The 15,964-nt window shown below is 42.9% G+C and overlaps 1 protein-coding gene across 2 annotated transcripts in view; it reads right to left on the bottom strand.

Annotated features, from left to right (window-relative positions):
• Positions 1-15,964, bottom strand: part of NTN4 (netrin 4) — a 95,038-nt gene that overhangs the window by 29,863 nt on the left and 49,211 nt on the right. For both annotated transcript variants that reach the window (XM_030548515.1, XM_030548514.1), the window contains exon 4: positions 2,558-2,684. In XM_030548515.1, the coding sequence (XP_030404375.1) occupies positions 2,558-2,684 (127 nt within the window). The remainder of the gene's footprint in view (positions 1-2,557; positions 2,685-15,964) is intronic.

Genomic DNA, 15,964 nt, shown 5'->3' with positions numbered 1-15,964 from the left:
AAGGACAAGTGCAGAGTCCTGCACTTACGATGGAAGAATCCCATGCACTGCTACACACTAGGGACCAAGTGGCTAGGCAGCAGTTCTGCAGAAAAGGACCTGTGGGTTACAGTGGATGAGAAGCTGGATATGCGTCAACAGTGTGCCCTTGTTGCCAAGAAGGCTAACGGCATTTTGGGCTGTATAAGTAGGAGCATTGCCAGCAGATAGAGGGATGTGATCATTCCCCTCTATTCGGCATTGTTGAGGCCTCATCTTGAGTACTGCATCCAGTTTTAGGCCCCACACTACAAGGAGGATGTGGAAAAATTGGAAAGAGTCCAGAGGAGGGCAACAAAAATGATTAGGGGTCTGGAGCATATGACATATGAGGAGAGGCTGAGGGAACTGGGATTATTTAGTCTGCAGAAGAGGAGAATGAGCGGGGATTTGATAGCTGCTTTCAACTACTTGGAAGGAGGTTCCAAAGAGGATGGAGCTAGGCTGTTCTTGTTCTGTCATCTGCTACCACTGAGTAATGGTCTCAAGTTGCAGTGTGGGAGGTTTAGGTTGGATATTAGGAAAAACTTTTTCACTAGAAGGGTGGTCAAGCACCGGAATGGGTTGCCTAGGGAGATGGTGGAATCTCCTTCCTTAGAGGTTTTTAAGGCCTGGCTTGACAAAGCCCTGGCTGGGATGATTTAGTTGGGGATTGGTCCTGCTTTGAGCAAGGGGTTGAACTAGATGACCTCCTGAGGTCCCTTCCAACCCTGATATTCTAGGATTTGATGATTCTGTGATGATTCTATGTTGGACAAACACCTGTCAGGGATGGTCTTGGTATACTTGGTCCTGCCTCAGCACAGGAGTTGGACTTGACTTCTGGAGGTCCCTTCCAGCCCTACATTTCTATGGTTCTATGATGAAGTGGGTTTTAGACCTAGAAAGCTTATACCTCAATAAATTTGTTAGTCTCTAAGGTGTCACAAGTACTCCTCATTGCTTTTGCTGATACAGATTAACAGGGCTACCACTCTGAAACCATTCACAAATTTGTTACTTCTAGAGAATGACACTTTCATCAAATTCTTTAATTATTATTTTATTTTTTCTTTCAATTTGGAACACCACAAGAGTGCCCAAATGCAAGTATATACTATACAAAGCAACATCTTATATTTAAGTCCAAAGACAAAGAGAGTAGCATTGGGAAGGTGAATGGATATGTCCAAATAATCTGTGTCTTTGCACACATGCAGAGAGCAGAGCCAGGGACTCAGCTAGAAATGTCCAGAGAAGTATGTGGCAGCTACTGAGTATATTCAGTAGATTTCTTAAATCTTCATAGAAAGTCATCATTATGGTCAGGCAGGTCTTCCATAATCTCTGTCTGAGATATGAGCCAACCAGAGCTCAGCAGAAAATGTTATAAATACAAGGGAAACTGAGAGACTAAGAGGGAGGGAGAAAGAAGAACATGATTCACGGGCAGAAGGTTTGGCTTTGAACCGTTGTACTGAAAAATAAACTACTGCAGTACAAATCACAAGGGTTATACATACACAAGCTCTGAGAATTCTGCCAATCATTGAATACTTCAAAATGAAACATAAATTGCAGTCAGCTCATCCTTCTATACAGGAGCAGCTCTAAAAACAAATAATACCGCATCAACGCACTGGCCAGTATTTCAGTCTACCCTAACTCCTTCAAAAGCCAGGCAAAACATGAAAGATGGCAAATCTGAGCTATTTCAGACCAGGGTCAGGAGGGCATTCCGAAGCTCCCTGATGCCTTTCTGGAGAACACCCTGTGTATAGTAGCAATGACCAGAGTTGTGGATTTATTGAGTGGCACCACATAAGACACTTCAGAGCTGATTCTTCTAGAGCTGCTGAGAGCCTACAGGTCTTGTTCACTTCATTTGGAATTATAAGTGCTTAGAAACTCTGAAATCCAGCCTTAAAAGTGACAAGTTAGGCACCCAGAACTTCATGCACACCAAATTAGTGGACACTTTAAAAAAGGTTGGCCTTAATCTTTAACACTGGATATTAAATGCCAACATTTAAAATGGCAAAATAAATAAATAAATAAATAACCCCACCACCAAAAAAAGTACATCTTCATTAATTTATAGAGTATCATACAAACAGTTGTTAGTTATGGCTGATTCTACTTTATACTGAAAAGCCAGAAAATGAAAGCTGTGCCAACTCTTTATCTGTAGTTCTGTTTCTCATCCAGTGTCCAATACATTCTGTTTAACTGCACTGTGCCTGCAATAGGAACCCAACATCCCAAGTGGTTGTGCTTTGATTCCACAGGAAAGACAAACAAATACCTAACATGTTCTTGGTAGAATTTACATGCTAGCAGCTTTGCAAATAGAGCAGTTACCAATGTTTAAACACAAGGTGGATGCTGACGTCAGTTCTCTACTCAGCAAGTTACTTCACAAACAGCTGTCTGTCATCTGGCTATTGGCTACCTTTTTGAAATATCATAGAAAGGGGTGTGATAAGGAATTTCATTTATGCTGATAGTCTTGAGACACTTTCATGAATTGGTTACTTACATCGACATTCTTTTGGGGCTCCAGTTTTGCCATTTGCAGCCTGCCAGGGCTGGTCATTGTAGAGTGGAGAACAGTGCTGACAGTGGTGGCCTGCTGTATTGTGCTTACACATGCACCTTCCATGGACCTAGTGAAGGAAAACAGAACCAGGATCATTCATAGCATAGACTGCAAGGTCTCTGGGAGCAGTGACTGTGTCTTTACATGTGTTTGTTCAGCACCTAGTAGTCCAATGGAGTCTTGACCCTGGTTCTGGGCACCATTGCAATAGTTAAATAATAATAGATAAAACTGAAAAGGGCCTGCACCGTGTCTGCCTCACTAGTCTGAAGCTAGTCATTGGATAAATAGTCTGCACTTACGCTTTCAACCATATATACAAATATATAACATCCCAAACTCTTCTTGTGATTTTCAAAGCACTACTTGTTGAGGGGCTCTGGCTATGGAATGAACTTCCAGAGGAGCTTAGGTGAAGCCAGAGTCTGACTGGCTTTTGAAAACACTCCAGAACCTTTCTCTTTGAAAAAAATCTTTCCAACATACGAGAGAGAGGCAGAGTTTTTATCCTGCAAGGGAGAAGAGCCAGAGATGCTGTGAAATCCACTCAGGATGCTCTTGCTATTGATTTAATGTTGAAGGTGCACAGATATCATAGTGATGGGTGACAGTATAAAACCCTAAAACAGATATAATATTAATATAGAGGGTAGTTTTAGTAGCCTACTCTCTGAGTCCCATAGTTTATCATGTACCATTATATAAAAGCCATAAGCATGGGTACACACTTAGGGCCAGATCTGCAGCCCTTCAAGCTGCTTTGCACCGCTCCAGTGGCGCCTAACAGCTGGAAAGCCTAGCGCAAGGGGAACCCTCAGGTGATGGAAAGCCAATGCTCTACTACCCCTCTTCTAGCCACTAGCATAGGAAACACATAAGAAGTGTCACCAAGGGAAAGTGGGTGTGGCCAGAGTACCACTGTGGTGTGACTATTCTCAGATACCAGCATGGCCTATTGAAAGGCTATTGCAGTCAGATACATGTTAGATGAGTTTTGAGCCTCGTGAATACCTGCACACTGAAAATGTTTTGTGGTGCTCAGTTGTAACCAGGCCATGAATCAAAGGTGATCTGCAAGATGTTGCAGGTATGCCAGGCACATCTCTTAATATGGGAAGCAACTTCATCAATCATCCATATTATCAAAAAACATTGAGGACTTTGCTATTGTAACCAACGCATACCTTTTGGAGCACTTACAATAACAGAAATGTAGGGCTGGAAGAGACCTCGAGAGATCATCAAATTCAGCCCCTATGCTGAGGTAGGACCAAATAAAACTAGACCAGCCCTGGCAGGTGTTTGTCTAACATGTTCTTAAAAAATCTTCAATGATGGGGATTCCACAACCTCCCTTGGAAGCCTGTTAGAGTGCTTATGATCAGAAAGATTCCCTAATATCTAAACTAAATCTCCCTTGATGCAGATTAAACCCAGTATTTCATGTCCTACCTTCAGTGGACATGGAGAACAATTGATCACCATCCTCTTTATAACAGCCCTTAACAGAGTTGAAGACTATTATCAGCTTCCTCCTCAGCAGGGGTGGCTCTAGACACTTCGCCGTGAGGGGCGGCTCTAGACACTTTGCTGCCCCAAGCATGGTGGCATGCTGCGGGGGGCGCTCTACTGGTTGCCAGTCCTGCGGCTCCGGTGGACCTCCCGCAGGCACCCCACCGGAGCCGCGGGACCAGCGGACCCTCTGCAGGTATGGTGCCGAAGGTAGCCTGCCTGCCGCCTTCCCGACGACCGGCAGAGCGCCCCCCGTGGCTTGCTGCCCCAAGCACGCACTTGGCGTGCTGAGGCCTGGAGCCGCCACTGCTCCTCAATCTCATTTCTCAAGACTAAAGATACCCAGTTTTTAACATCTTTTTTCATAGGTCAGGTTTTCTAAAGCTTTTATCATTTTTGTTGCTCTCCCTGGACTCTCTCCAATTTGTCCACATCTTTCCTAAAGTGTGGCACACAGAATTGGACACAATACTCCAGCTGAGGCCTCGCCAGTGCCTAGTACAGCAAGACTCCTGTGTTTTATATAGAACACTCCTATTAATACACACCAGAATGGTATTGGCTTTTTGTGACATTGTTGACTCATATTCAAGTTGTGATCCACTATAATCCTCAGATTCTTTTCAGCAGTACTACCACCTAGACAGCTATTCCTCATTTTATAGTTGTGTATTTGATTTTTCCTTCCTATGTATAGTACTTTGCACTTTTCTTTATTGAATTTAATCTTGCTGATTTCAGACCAGTTCTCCAGTTTGTCTAGTTGTTTTTAATTCTAGTCCTGTCTTTCAAAGTGCTTGCAACCCCCTTCTAACTTCTACATGATGAAATTTGTAAAGGCCTTTTAGTATCTTAATTGAGTTGACCAAACAGAGGTGTTTTATTTTTAAATAAAAATTTACCAAGAGCAGTAATAGAAAAATAAATGTAAAACAGTATTCAGGGCATTTCAAATGAGTCTTTCTTCAGATGTCTGACTGATATCCAAGCTCAAAAGATCTTTCAGTGTTTCATTTTTGCTCTAAATGAGAGTTGAACACCACCTAATTACTTGGCTTTTCCCCTTTGTCAGCTACACTTAAAATTATATAGAACAGAAGCTAATAAATCAAGCAAGCTTGCTCAGATTACTTCCTATTAAGATAATGAGCTAGATTCACTGGTCCAATCTGGCTGATTTGTGCTGTTCCAACATTGCACAACAGCTGCAAAGCCAGCTTGACCAGCTAGTTACGCCAGATTTATGGCTGCTTTAGGTTGCAGGAGCAATTGAAAGCAGTCAGAGTGTGTTGATGAAACTGACTTAATATCTGGATATGTTTTTAATTACTGCTGTAAAATGGTACCTTAAACTCTTTTGTTTGTGCTTTTATAACCACATAGTTCTCAGTGCACTGTTTGCCGCTGGGCTTCACAATAAAAAAAAAAGATTCTGGAGAAAAACGTGTATGTAAACATGGGACTATTATGTACTCCTGAAAGAAACTAAACAGAAAAGGGCCTTGAACATACTGTAACAACCAGTCCTTGGCACACACCCGGAATGGGCAAGCGGGTATTATGTAAATACTGTTTGTCTCAGAAATGTCCAGCTGCACAGTGGGAGAAATGTATTACACCTACTTGGATCTGGTGGCTGTGTTTTTTTGTTTGAGTATGTAACACTTTGATGATATTTCTATTGCTGAGTGTTATGTAAGACTTTGGCTGTTTGACAATTAGACTGTAACTAACCTCTTAGACCATGTTTGTGTCGAAGAAATCCTTGAGCATGTTTAGTGGAGTTCCCCATGTGACTTATACAGCTATCAGGGAAGAGGGAGCCACAAGGTCCATGGATGCAAGTGTTTGATGGGGGAGAGAAATAAGGGAAACCACTAAGGGAAACTTCTGTTCTGTGACTGTGGTAAAAGAACAGTGTCTTCTGATCAGGATTAGGCTCTTTGCATGATGAGTCCATAGGACTTTTGCAGCCACGATGCCACATTTTGGCTGGCTAGCACTGTTGAGCTAGCGTACAGACCTTTACAAACACACACTGCATGAGGATGCCTTATTTAGGGCTAGACTGTGATTTGGACTTCACACCTGCACAGGAGACTAAACCGCCCTTACTCTCCTACCTGGGCAGTCTGAGCATTCACCTCCCTGGATCTAGCAGTCAGGGAGTGGGTGGAGATTGAGTGCAGCCTTGGCTACACACCTCCTCCTCGCCAGCCAGAACAGCTGAACTGTTGTAGGGGAGTGTCAACGGTTTGCTGCTGGTATTTGTCTCTGAGACATGCCTCCTTGATACTCCTGGGGAACAAACTCCTGAGCTACCACACCTTGCCCAGGGCTGTGCCTAAAGCCACAGTCTAGCCTAAGTGTTCAGCAATTCTTCCCATGCCCATTGGCCATGAAAAAAAAAGTGGCATCTCAAAACAATCAGCCAGCAATTCACAACAATAGAGCAAAACAGCAGTTACAAATAATGAGAAGGATCAAGCACCCTTGAACTTCAACAAAGAGATATCATGGATACCCACCCCCCCAAGAAAAGGACACATGGACCCAAAGTATAGCACCCCCTTTCTGTAATCAGTTGTATATGTCAGTGTCTTATAATACGTTACATTATACAGCCACAACATGAGGGAAGAAGGGGCAGAGATAAACAGCATGGGTTGTATGTCCCAATATTTGTCCATTAAGATGGTATATATAGCAAGAATGCCAACCACTGAATTACTTGGCACTTGACCTGTGGAGAAAATGGCTCTAATCAAGAAAGTGTGAGCTGTCATAAAACCCAGGTATAATGAAGAGAGACTGTTGTGATCAGAGTGATAAACAGGTCACGTTTAGAAGAGCTCTCTAAATGACTTCACTAGATATGTTCTTTGAACTCATTGTGATTACAGTGGTTCTAGCTTTCAACCTATTAGTTTAAGGAATAAAAATATCAGGGCTACAAGAAAGTGTGAGGGTCTTTCCACTGTAGTGAGGAGAACTGTTTTGTGATCTTTCAGGTGCTATGGTGAAGAGTACCTCATAAGAGCCAGCTCCTGAGGTGGTCCAATTGGCACAACTTCTATTCAGATAGAGACAAAGTGGCAGAGTAGATGCATGACTCCCATGTGGCTGACTTTCTTTTTAAGACATAGTTCTCTTGTGTGGTAAACTGAACAATTCCAAACAGAAAGGTGGTGGGGGGTGCAGTGGTAGTACCACAGGAAGTAGAATTAGTAGCCTATGACAGCCCAGAACTGCAATAACAGAGGTAAGGCTGAATTGTTGATCAGACTTGAGGTGCATTGGCAGTGCTTTCTCTGTCTGATTAAGCAGAGATGGAAGCTTTCTCTTCTACTGAAAGACTCCTACTGCTGCCTGATTTGTTCGGTGACATCACAGGGCAGTACGTGTGTTTATTGGAAGCTTGTTGCAGTTTAACTAGCCCCACTAGCACAAGTGATGCGTGGTCCTGTGTAGTGACAGCCCAGCATTGGCCTATACTGCAGCAGCACCAAGACATTACAGCAGCTCAGGGAGGAAGGAGTCAGAGGTCACGATGCTGGTCAGCTGTTTGCAGCCAGACAGAAATGACACCTGCTCAGAAACAGAATAGCTGCGAGACTGCAAAGACAAAGTGTTCTATGCCCTGCTCTGCACAGGCAAGAGGAAGAGCCCTTTTTCAGGGTACTAGGTTGAGGGAGGGGGAAAAGGAGCCAGAAAGTGGGATGGAGAAAAGGGAGAAAGGAAAAGAAAGAATGGGGAATGGAACTGCCGTGCCTGTGTCTCAGAACTAAACATGAAATACCAGGCCCCGCTGAGCTCACTTGTTTTCTTAGATCATAGAAATATAAGACCACACACTGCCCCGACTCACCTGTGCCACTCCCACTGCCATTTGCAGACGCTATCAGCTCCAGCTATATGGCAAGGTGAACTAGATCTCACACCAAGTCTTTCCTGATAGCCACTGAAGTCTCCCCATTTCTAAGTCTCAAATTGTGCTCCTGGGTCCTGACTTTGTCCCATATTGTAAATCTATTATTTTCTCCCAGTGAATCCTTTCTGGGGAACTTCCTTTAGGCATCAGGGGCATATTGTCATACAATCTCCTTTTTCAAGGCTTATCATGCTGTCCTGAATGAGCATCTTCAGAAGACTTTCCCACCACTCCCACATTATCCCTTTTCCAAAATGAGAATATCCGTTCTTCAAATCCAGCTCAGGGCAGTGGAGACTGGAAGCTGTTACCGTCTGATGGCTGTTTGGGGGCCGGAGTGAAATGAGTTTGCTGGGCTTTATCTAGTTTGGCAGGGACTGTGATCTACTTTACCGAAAACATCAACACAATTGGCACTACTTAGCCCCCACTGGCAGTTTTCGTTGAAAGGCCAAGGGCTGAATGGGCTTAAGGGCTCTTATCACCCTTAGGGATCATCCCTCAGATCAGGGATGGCAGTGCAGAGAAACTTGTCCTTCCTGTGAGGTACAGTTCTGTGCATAAACTGAGGCCTCCGGCCTTATCTATCTGCTCTAATAGCAGTGGAATTACTAGCAACCTCCCTTACACCTGTGCTAACCTAAAAACATGTATCCAACTTTCAGCTCAGTAAACAAAGCCATATACATTATTCCTCGTGTGTATGAAGATTCTCATGCAGTGGAAACGGGTAGAGAATTAAACATCAGCAAATCAGCTTGTTTTAGCAGCACACAACACAGACATGTATTTTTCTCATAAAGGAATATTGTAAGGCATGCCAATGAAAGAGGGGAAAGGACAAGTGAAGGGGAAGTAGAAGGAAAGGGGAATGACAAGAGGAACAAGAACACCTAAAGCCCAGCCTACAATAGTGCCAACATGATGCTTGCAGGAACTATACAATACGGCAGACAGGGCCTACAGTCATCAATAATACTACAGTCAACGGGAAAGCAGCTGCGGAATTAGGAGTGGTTAGAGAGGTAAAATTGGTAATGAGTAGCTGGTAATCTGATATGGCCGGATCCTGCAATTGATTTCTCTAGAGGCCCCATGTTCACCTGAATGCAGAGCTTAGCTCACACTCATTGTCGATGGAAGGAGCACATTTTTCTTCATTTCCTTCAACTTACATTTGCAACTATAAGGCTTTTCCGTCTGGGATCATTATGGAGCATTGCTAAACACACAAATACAATTCTCAATTCCTCTCACTGCTTTAAGCATTCACACAGTCATTGGTTCATTTAACCAGAAATTCCTTTCCCATTATTTTTCTTTCTGTCCTGGGGTCTTTATGTCCTAGTTCACTTTCACACTATTTCCCTTCTTAGCTTGACAGCTCTGTTGTAATGTCACTCATTATGCTATACAATGCAAACAGTGTTACAGAAGTTGACTTGTGTAAGATAAATGAGTGATTGATTTCTATGCACAAAGCCAGTTGCTAGGGCATGTTTCCTTCCATTGCCTTTTGTTGCTGAATTAATACCTTCCAGTGCTTCTTTTCAGATTGCATATATGCTGTTGTTTTGGTAAATCTTTATAAAATACTTTCTCTGTGATTTATCATGTCCCAGAATTCACTGTAGTGAGCAAGAAGAAAGTGCTGTCTACAAGTAACGTATGTGTCAGGTCACTTGTTATTTATTAATTTGTATTTCTGGGTGTATTTACACTGCAGAAAAAAAAAAGACCACTGGCAACAAGTCTCAGAGCTCAGGTTAACTGTCTTGGACTCATGGGGCTTAGGAACATCTACACTGCTATTTTTAGCCTGAAGCAAGAGCCCTATAGTGCGAGCCTGTGTCAGCTGACCAAGGCACTCTGACTTGCTGCCAAGGGTCCTTTTTTTGTAGTGTAGACGTACCTACAGTAGTGTCTAGGTGCGCCGCCGAGATCAGAGCCCCAACTGTACAGTGCCTAACACAAACACTTGGTAAGAGAAAATCCTAGCCTCAAAGATCTTACAATCAAAATAGATAAGATAGACAATGGATGGAAGGGAAAATAGACTTTAATAGACTTTCTTTTATTTAATTTTTAAATGTATATCTTTTTTTGCAGGAAGAGGGCAAGATGCAAGTGCAGAGGAAAAGAGCTTAACACATGGTCATTCTCCACAATGGCTTTTATTTTTGTACATTTTATACTAATTAATGTGCCACTCAGTTTACTGAAATTATTCTCTGGCCTCTACCCAAGTCTAGTCTATCTAGATATTTATAATTAGCTCATCACCCATGGCACCTGATTTGAGACCCAATTTCAGGTTTGTATACATCTTCAGTATTTAGCAAGCCATCTATATTGTTGATGTCTAAACTCCATGGCCCAGATCCTCAAAGATATTTAAGCTTCTAACTTCCATTGAAAGCAGTGGAAGTTAGGTGCCTAAATACCTTGGCGGACCTGGGCCCATGCAACTAAACTTATTATTGAGAGTGCCCTAATTCTCACAGCCTCCCTTGTTCTTGCTAGGAAATGAAGAGCCTTTTGCATAGGGACAGCCATGTTTTCAGTGGTTTAGGAGCAGATCCTCAGCTGATATGAAGTTTTATAGCTTCACTGACTTCAATGGAAATAAGCCAGCTCACACCAGCTGAAGGTCTACCCCTAGTGTCTCACTATTAGGATATGCTGGATGGTGCTAGCTTGATGCTCGTTTGTTGTATGTTACATGTAGGTTTGCTGCCACCTGTCAAGTCAGACAGTTTTCAAGCTGTGCTCGATGACAGACCAAAAGACGCTGTCAGTTTCTCTGCTCAACTTTGAAAATGAAACACATCTTGAAAAAGTCCTTGGGGTAGATTGACATAGTGCCTGGGAATATTAAGCAGAGCTATGAGGTCAACACCTTGATTATAGCTTTGAAAACGTACATTATTCATCCTCCCATTCATTTTTAACTGCTGTAAGGCCTAACTCTGTTCTGATCCTGTGTGTGTGCTCATCTGTCATTACTTTTATTAAGAGTAAATATAAAAATACTATATCACATTATTAGAGATGCCTCTTCAAGCAATAAGAGAACAAATTTGTACACCCTGCTTGTTCGCTCTCCCACTGCAATGCAGGGGAAAATGGGGATGATGGGCAGCACTTACAGCAAGGGATGAACACGGTGGACAATACTGGCTCCCAGGAAAAAGGGTATCTGATTATGTGTGGGGAGGAACACTGGAAATACTATTGTGATGCCAGCTCTTACCTGCAGACATCAGCTGAGCACTTCTTCTTCGTATGGCTGCTGCAGATGTAGAGCAACAATACAATTTTATATTTAGATGGTTAAGTCAGAGAATTGTGTCTGGAGTAGCAGAGTGTATTGCTGTGATGCCTCCTTCGTATCTGTGAATCGGGCATGGAGTCATTACATGTTCATGGTCTGTTCTGGGTAACCACAATCGCACACTGGAGAGTTTTTAATTTTCCATTTGTGCAGCAAGTATCCGCAACTGCCATGGTTTGTGCAGATGCAGTTTAGGGTTGCTCATGAGCATTGTGAGGGCAGATCAAAGCCAGGGCTCTTCTACGCTGGATCTTTCACAAGGGGTTTATTTGTGACTTCTTGTGAATCCCATTTGGCTTCGGAAGCTCCAGCAGGGTTGAAGTTGCATTGTTGAAGTTTAAATGTGTGAGTCCAAAAGGGCTTAAGCGACTTCAAGCAGTGGTGAGGGAAGTTGTTCAGACCCTTGTGGATGGGAAGACTTCATTTTCCATGGTCCTCTGGAATTCCCAAAGCATTGCAGCATCTGAGACCTCATCTGGAATACTGTGTGCAGTTCTGGTCTCCCATGTTTAAGAAGGATGAATTGAAATTGGAACAGGTACAGAGAAGAGCTCCTAGGATGATCCGAGGAATGGAAAACCTGTCTTATGAAAGGAGACTGAAAGAGCTTGGCCTGTTTAGCCTAACCAAAAGAAGGCTGAGGGGAGATATGATTGCTCTCTATAAATATATCAGAGGGATAAATATCAGGGAGGGAGAGGAATTATTTAAGCTTAGTACCAGTGTGGACACAAGAACAAATGGATGTAAACTGGACACTAGGAAGTTTAGACTTGAAATTAGACTAAGGTTTCTAACCATTAGAAGAGCAAAGTTCTGGAACAGCCTTCTAAGGAGAGTAGTGGGGGCAAAAGACTAAACTTGATAAGTTTATGGAGGAGATGGTATGATGGGATAGCCTAATTTTGGCAATTAATTGATCTTTGATTATTAGCAGGTAAATATGCCCAATGGTTTGTGATGGGATGTTAGATGGATTGGGATCTGAGTTACTACAGAGAATTCTTTCCTGGGTGCTGGCTGGTGAGACTTGCCCACATGCTCAGGGTTTAACTGATCACCATATTTGGGGTTGCGAAGGAATTTTCCTCCAGGGAAGATTGGCAGAGGCCCTGGAGGTTTTTCACCTTCCTCTTCAGCATGGGGCACAGGTCACTTGCTGGAGAATTCTCTCACCTTGAGGTCTTTAAACCACGATTTGAGGACTTCAATAACTCAGACATTGGTTAGGAGTTTGTTTCAGGAGTGGGTGGGTGAGATTCTGTGGCCTGCATTGTGCAAGAAGTCAGACTAGATAACCATAATGGTCCCTTCTGACCTTAAGCCTATGAACCTATGAATCATGGTGAATGGATGGTGAGTGATGTGCGACAGCACTGGCAGCCAAGGTGTTGGAGTCGACTTGTGGGTTCCATTGATGCACTGCATTGTGGTGTTCAGTTGGACATCAACAAGTCAGGAATGGCTACTTCCGTTCCATACCAGTGCACAGTACTAGGCTACGGAGTACACAAGGGCCATCGCTGATGTCCGTAACACTGATGCTCTCCAGCTTGTGCCTGCCAGTTTCTGGACCAGATTGACCCTTGTCTTTGTCTTGGCAGCTACCTTCTTCAGATGGTCCTGGAAGGTCAGAGTGCGATCCAGCTTCACGCTGAGATAGGTTGGAGAGGGGTCACGACGCACAGTGTTGCCACAGAAGGTCACTTTCAGGGTGTGCTCAGCGTTCCTGTTATCAAGATGGAATGCTGTGACTGCTGTTTCGTAAGGATTTGGCTTGAGCCTCCATTTCCTGAAATATTCCTCCATGCTGTTTAGGTCCCCATTCAAGTGGACTTGATGTCGCTGAAGGTGTGTTGCCAGGGCAAGATCACCAGCATATGCCAATTTGTGTGATTTCATTGGAGGCATGTTGCTCATATAAACACTGAAAAGTGTCAGTGCAAGTACTGAGCCTTGTGGCAGCCCATTGTTGAGGAACTGGGGCGAACTGACTTTGTTTCCCAAATGGACACATAGCTGCCTGTTGCTCAGCATCGTCCACAGCAGGCGTAGTGTTTTGTGCAGGGGATGATCCTTGCAAGCTTCAGCATCAGGCCTTTAATTCAGACCATATTGTAGGCTGATGACGGGTCTACAAAGGCTGCGTTGGTCTTAAATTTCCTCTGTAATCCGGCCTTGATGGGTGTTACAAGGGCCAAAACTCAGCTGCAACAATTGCGTTTGGGCTTGAATCCTGCTTGTTCTTTGAGGATCACTGACTTGACAAAAGGACTGATTTTTGGTCCCACACCAAAGACAGATTCCAGCTGAACACTAACAAATTCATAGCTGGAAATCAGCTCATATGTATGATAGTATTGTTCAAGATAGGCATTAGAGTTGTAAAGATGTATTTAGTGTTTAGACTATATAAAATGCTTGTAAGTTGCCTCATGCATTAATTTTACTTGTAATGTCTGTTCCCACGCTATAAGGTAATATGTAAGTTTTGTTTTATAACTGTAAAAATGCTTGCTCTGGCTCCCCGCCCACCAAGGATTATGAAAACCAAGTGGGCCATTGTTGAACATCGTGATAAAAAGACACGGTTAATAGCTCTCTCTCATACCCATTAAAGTGCTATGTGCAAGAAAGCCCCTCCCATCAGCCTGAATGCTGGAAGAAGGGGATAAAACATGGACACACACAAATTTTCTCTCTCTCTTTCCTGTTTAGACTCTCACATGGGCCAGAGCTAAAAACAAAAGCAGAGATCCCCAGGCCAACCTGGGTTAGCCCTAAAAGACATTCAGTGCTGAAAGATTACTACAACTCTGTCACCTTTTGTAACTATAGACTGTAACTCATTTGTGTATATATGTTGCCTTCTTTAACTTGTAAATAACTCTCATTTCTTTTTCCTAGTTAATAAATTCTTAGTTAGTTTCCTACAGGATTGGCTACAAGCATTGTCTTTGGTGAGATCTGAGGTACAAAATGACCTGGGGTAAGTGACTGGTTTCTTGGGATTGGAAGCACAACCTGAATATTTTGTGATCTTTGGTGCATGGCAACCAACTATCTTTAGTCCAGCTTGCCTGGGTGGCAAGCTAGACTGAAATGCCCAAGGAGACAGTCCATGACTCTGTGGTAAGAATGTAATAGTGCTTCAGGAGTTCACATTTGTTACTGGGTTGGTGAAATCTAATTATAGAACATGCCATCAGTTTGGGGTGTCTGCCTTGTTTTTTGATATCTGCCCTGAGATTGGCACTCATGGTCATGACCCACTCCAGACAGCGTGACAACTACATGTCAAAAACCCAACCTCTGGAGGTTGACAGCTTGGGCTAACCCTGAAGGCCACTCAGAAGTTGCAACTGCTGGAAAATAAGACAGTCCCTGAGATAGTTGGGCTCCTGTTCATTTGGGACCCAGGAGTGGATAGATAACCAATGCAGAGCACAAAGCACCAGTGAAAGATGTTCTTCACTGCTTATTATCTGCCAAGTTGAGGCCCAGTTTCTGGTTCTCACAGCAGATCCAACTGGCAGGAACCCTTTGGTTGGTAGAGCCCTGGGTATATTTTATAATGGCTGAGTCCAGATTGATCTCGATGGTGGGCTTGCAGCTGTAGAACTTTCTGCTACTAGAGCCTGGGCTGAGCTCATTTCCTTTGTGCAGTGCGTTGAAGCTGTGGTTGAAAAGCACTCTATAAGAGTCAGATATTATTATATTATTTTAAACAAGACTGTGCCAAGCACTTAAATCTTCCATTGGCCAGGCCTGACCTAGATAACCTACCAAGTTTCTTGTGTCTCTAACTTCCATGATTATTTGGTAAAGCCCGAGTGAGTCTTTATGGTTTTTCTCCCCTGCTGATAATAGCTTCTCTTAATTAATTAGCCTCTTACAGTTGATATGGGTACTTCCACCTTTTCATGTTCTCTGTATGTATAAATATCTCCTTACTGTATGTTCCATTCTATGCATCCGATGAAGTGGGCTGTAGCCCACGAAAGCTTATGCTCAAATACATTTGTTAGTCTCTAAGGTGTCACAAGTACTCCTGTTCTTTTTATGGTGCATGTAATTCCAGAGGCTTTTTAAAAACAGAGCAGGTGTAGTAACAAATATACACACTGGATATGAACAACTTGCCTTTAAGAATGTGTAGACCATTGAAGATAATTCATAAAATCAATAGGTCAGCTTGAACAATTAAGAATTATCAGCACAAAAAACCTGCCACTTGAGACATATAATCATTAGTCAATCTGCAGTAATAATGTAAACAGATTTGACATTAGGTCTAATTTATTAATGGTAAATAATTAAGTAATCAAATGCCACTCCTTCATTCCTGTGACCAAAATCATGATACTGATCAGCATGTCTCAAAGCCATAGCAGTTCTGGATGCTAAGAATGAAATAAAGCTGTTTCTAAATCCCAAACAAACCTGGTAGTTTCATATCCAACTTTATTTCTTATTTACTTTGTACATCTACCATAAGCCTTTCACCTTAGCGCTTCTACCTAAGTTTACCACCTCCTGTTCTGAAATGGAAGTCACTTTAAGAGGCCTA

The sequence above is a fragment of the Gopherus evgoodei genome, chromosome 1 (assembly GCF_007399415.2).
Source record: "Gopherus evgoodei ecotype Sinaloan lineage chromosome 1, rGopEvg1_v1.p, whole genome shotgun sequence".
In the NCBI taxonomy this organism is placed as follows: domain Eukaryota; kingdom Metazoa; phylum Chordata; order Testudines; family Testudinidae; genus Gopherus; species Gopherus evgoodei.
This window is presented reverse-complemented; position numbering and strand designations above follow the sequence as displayed.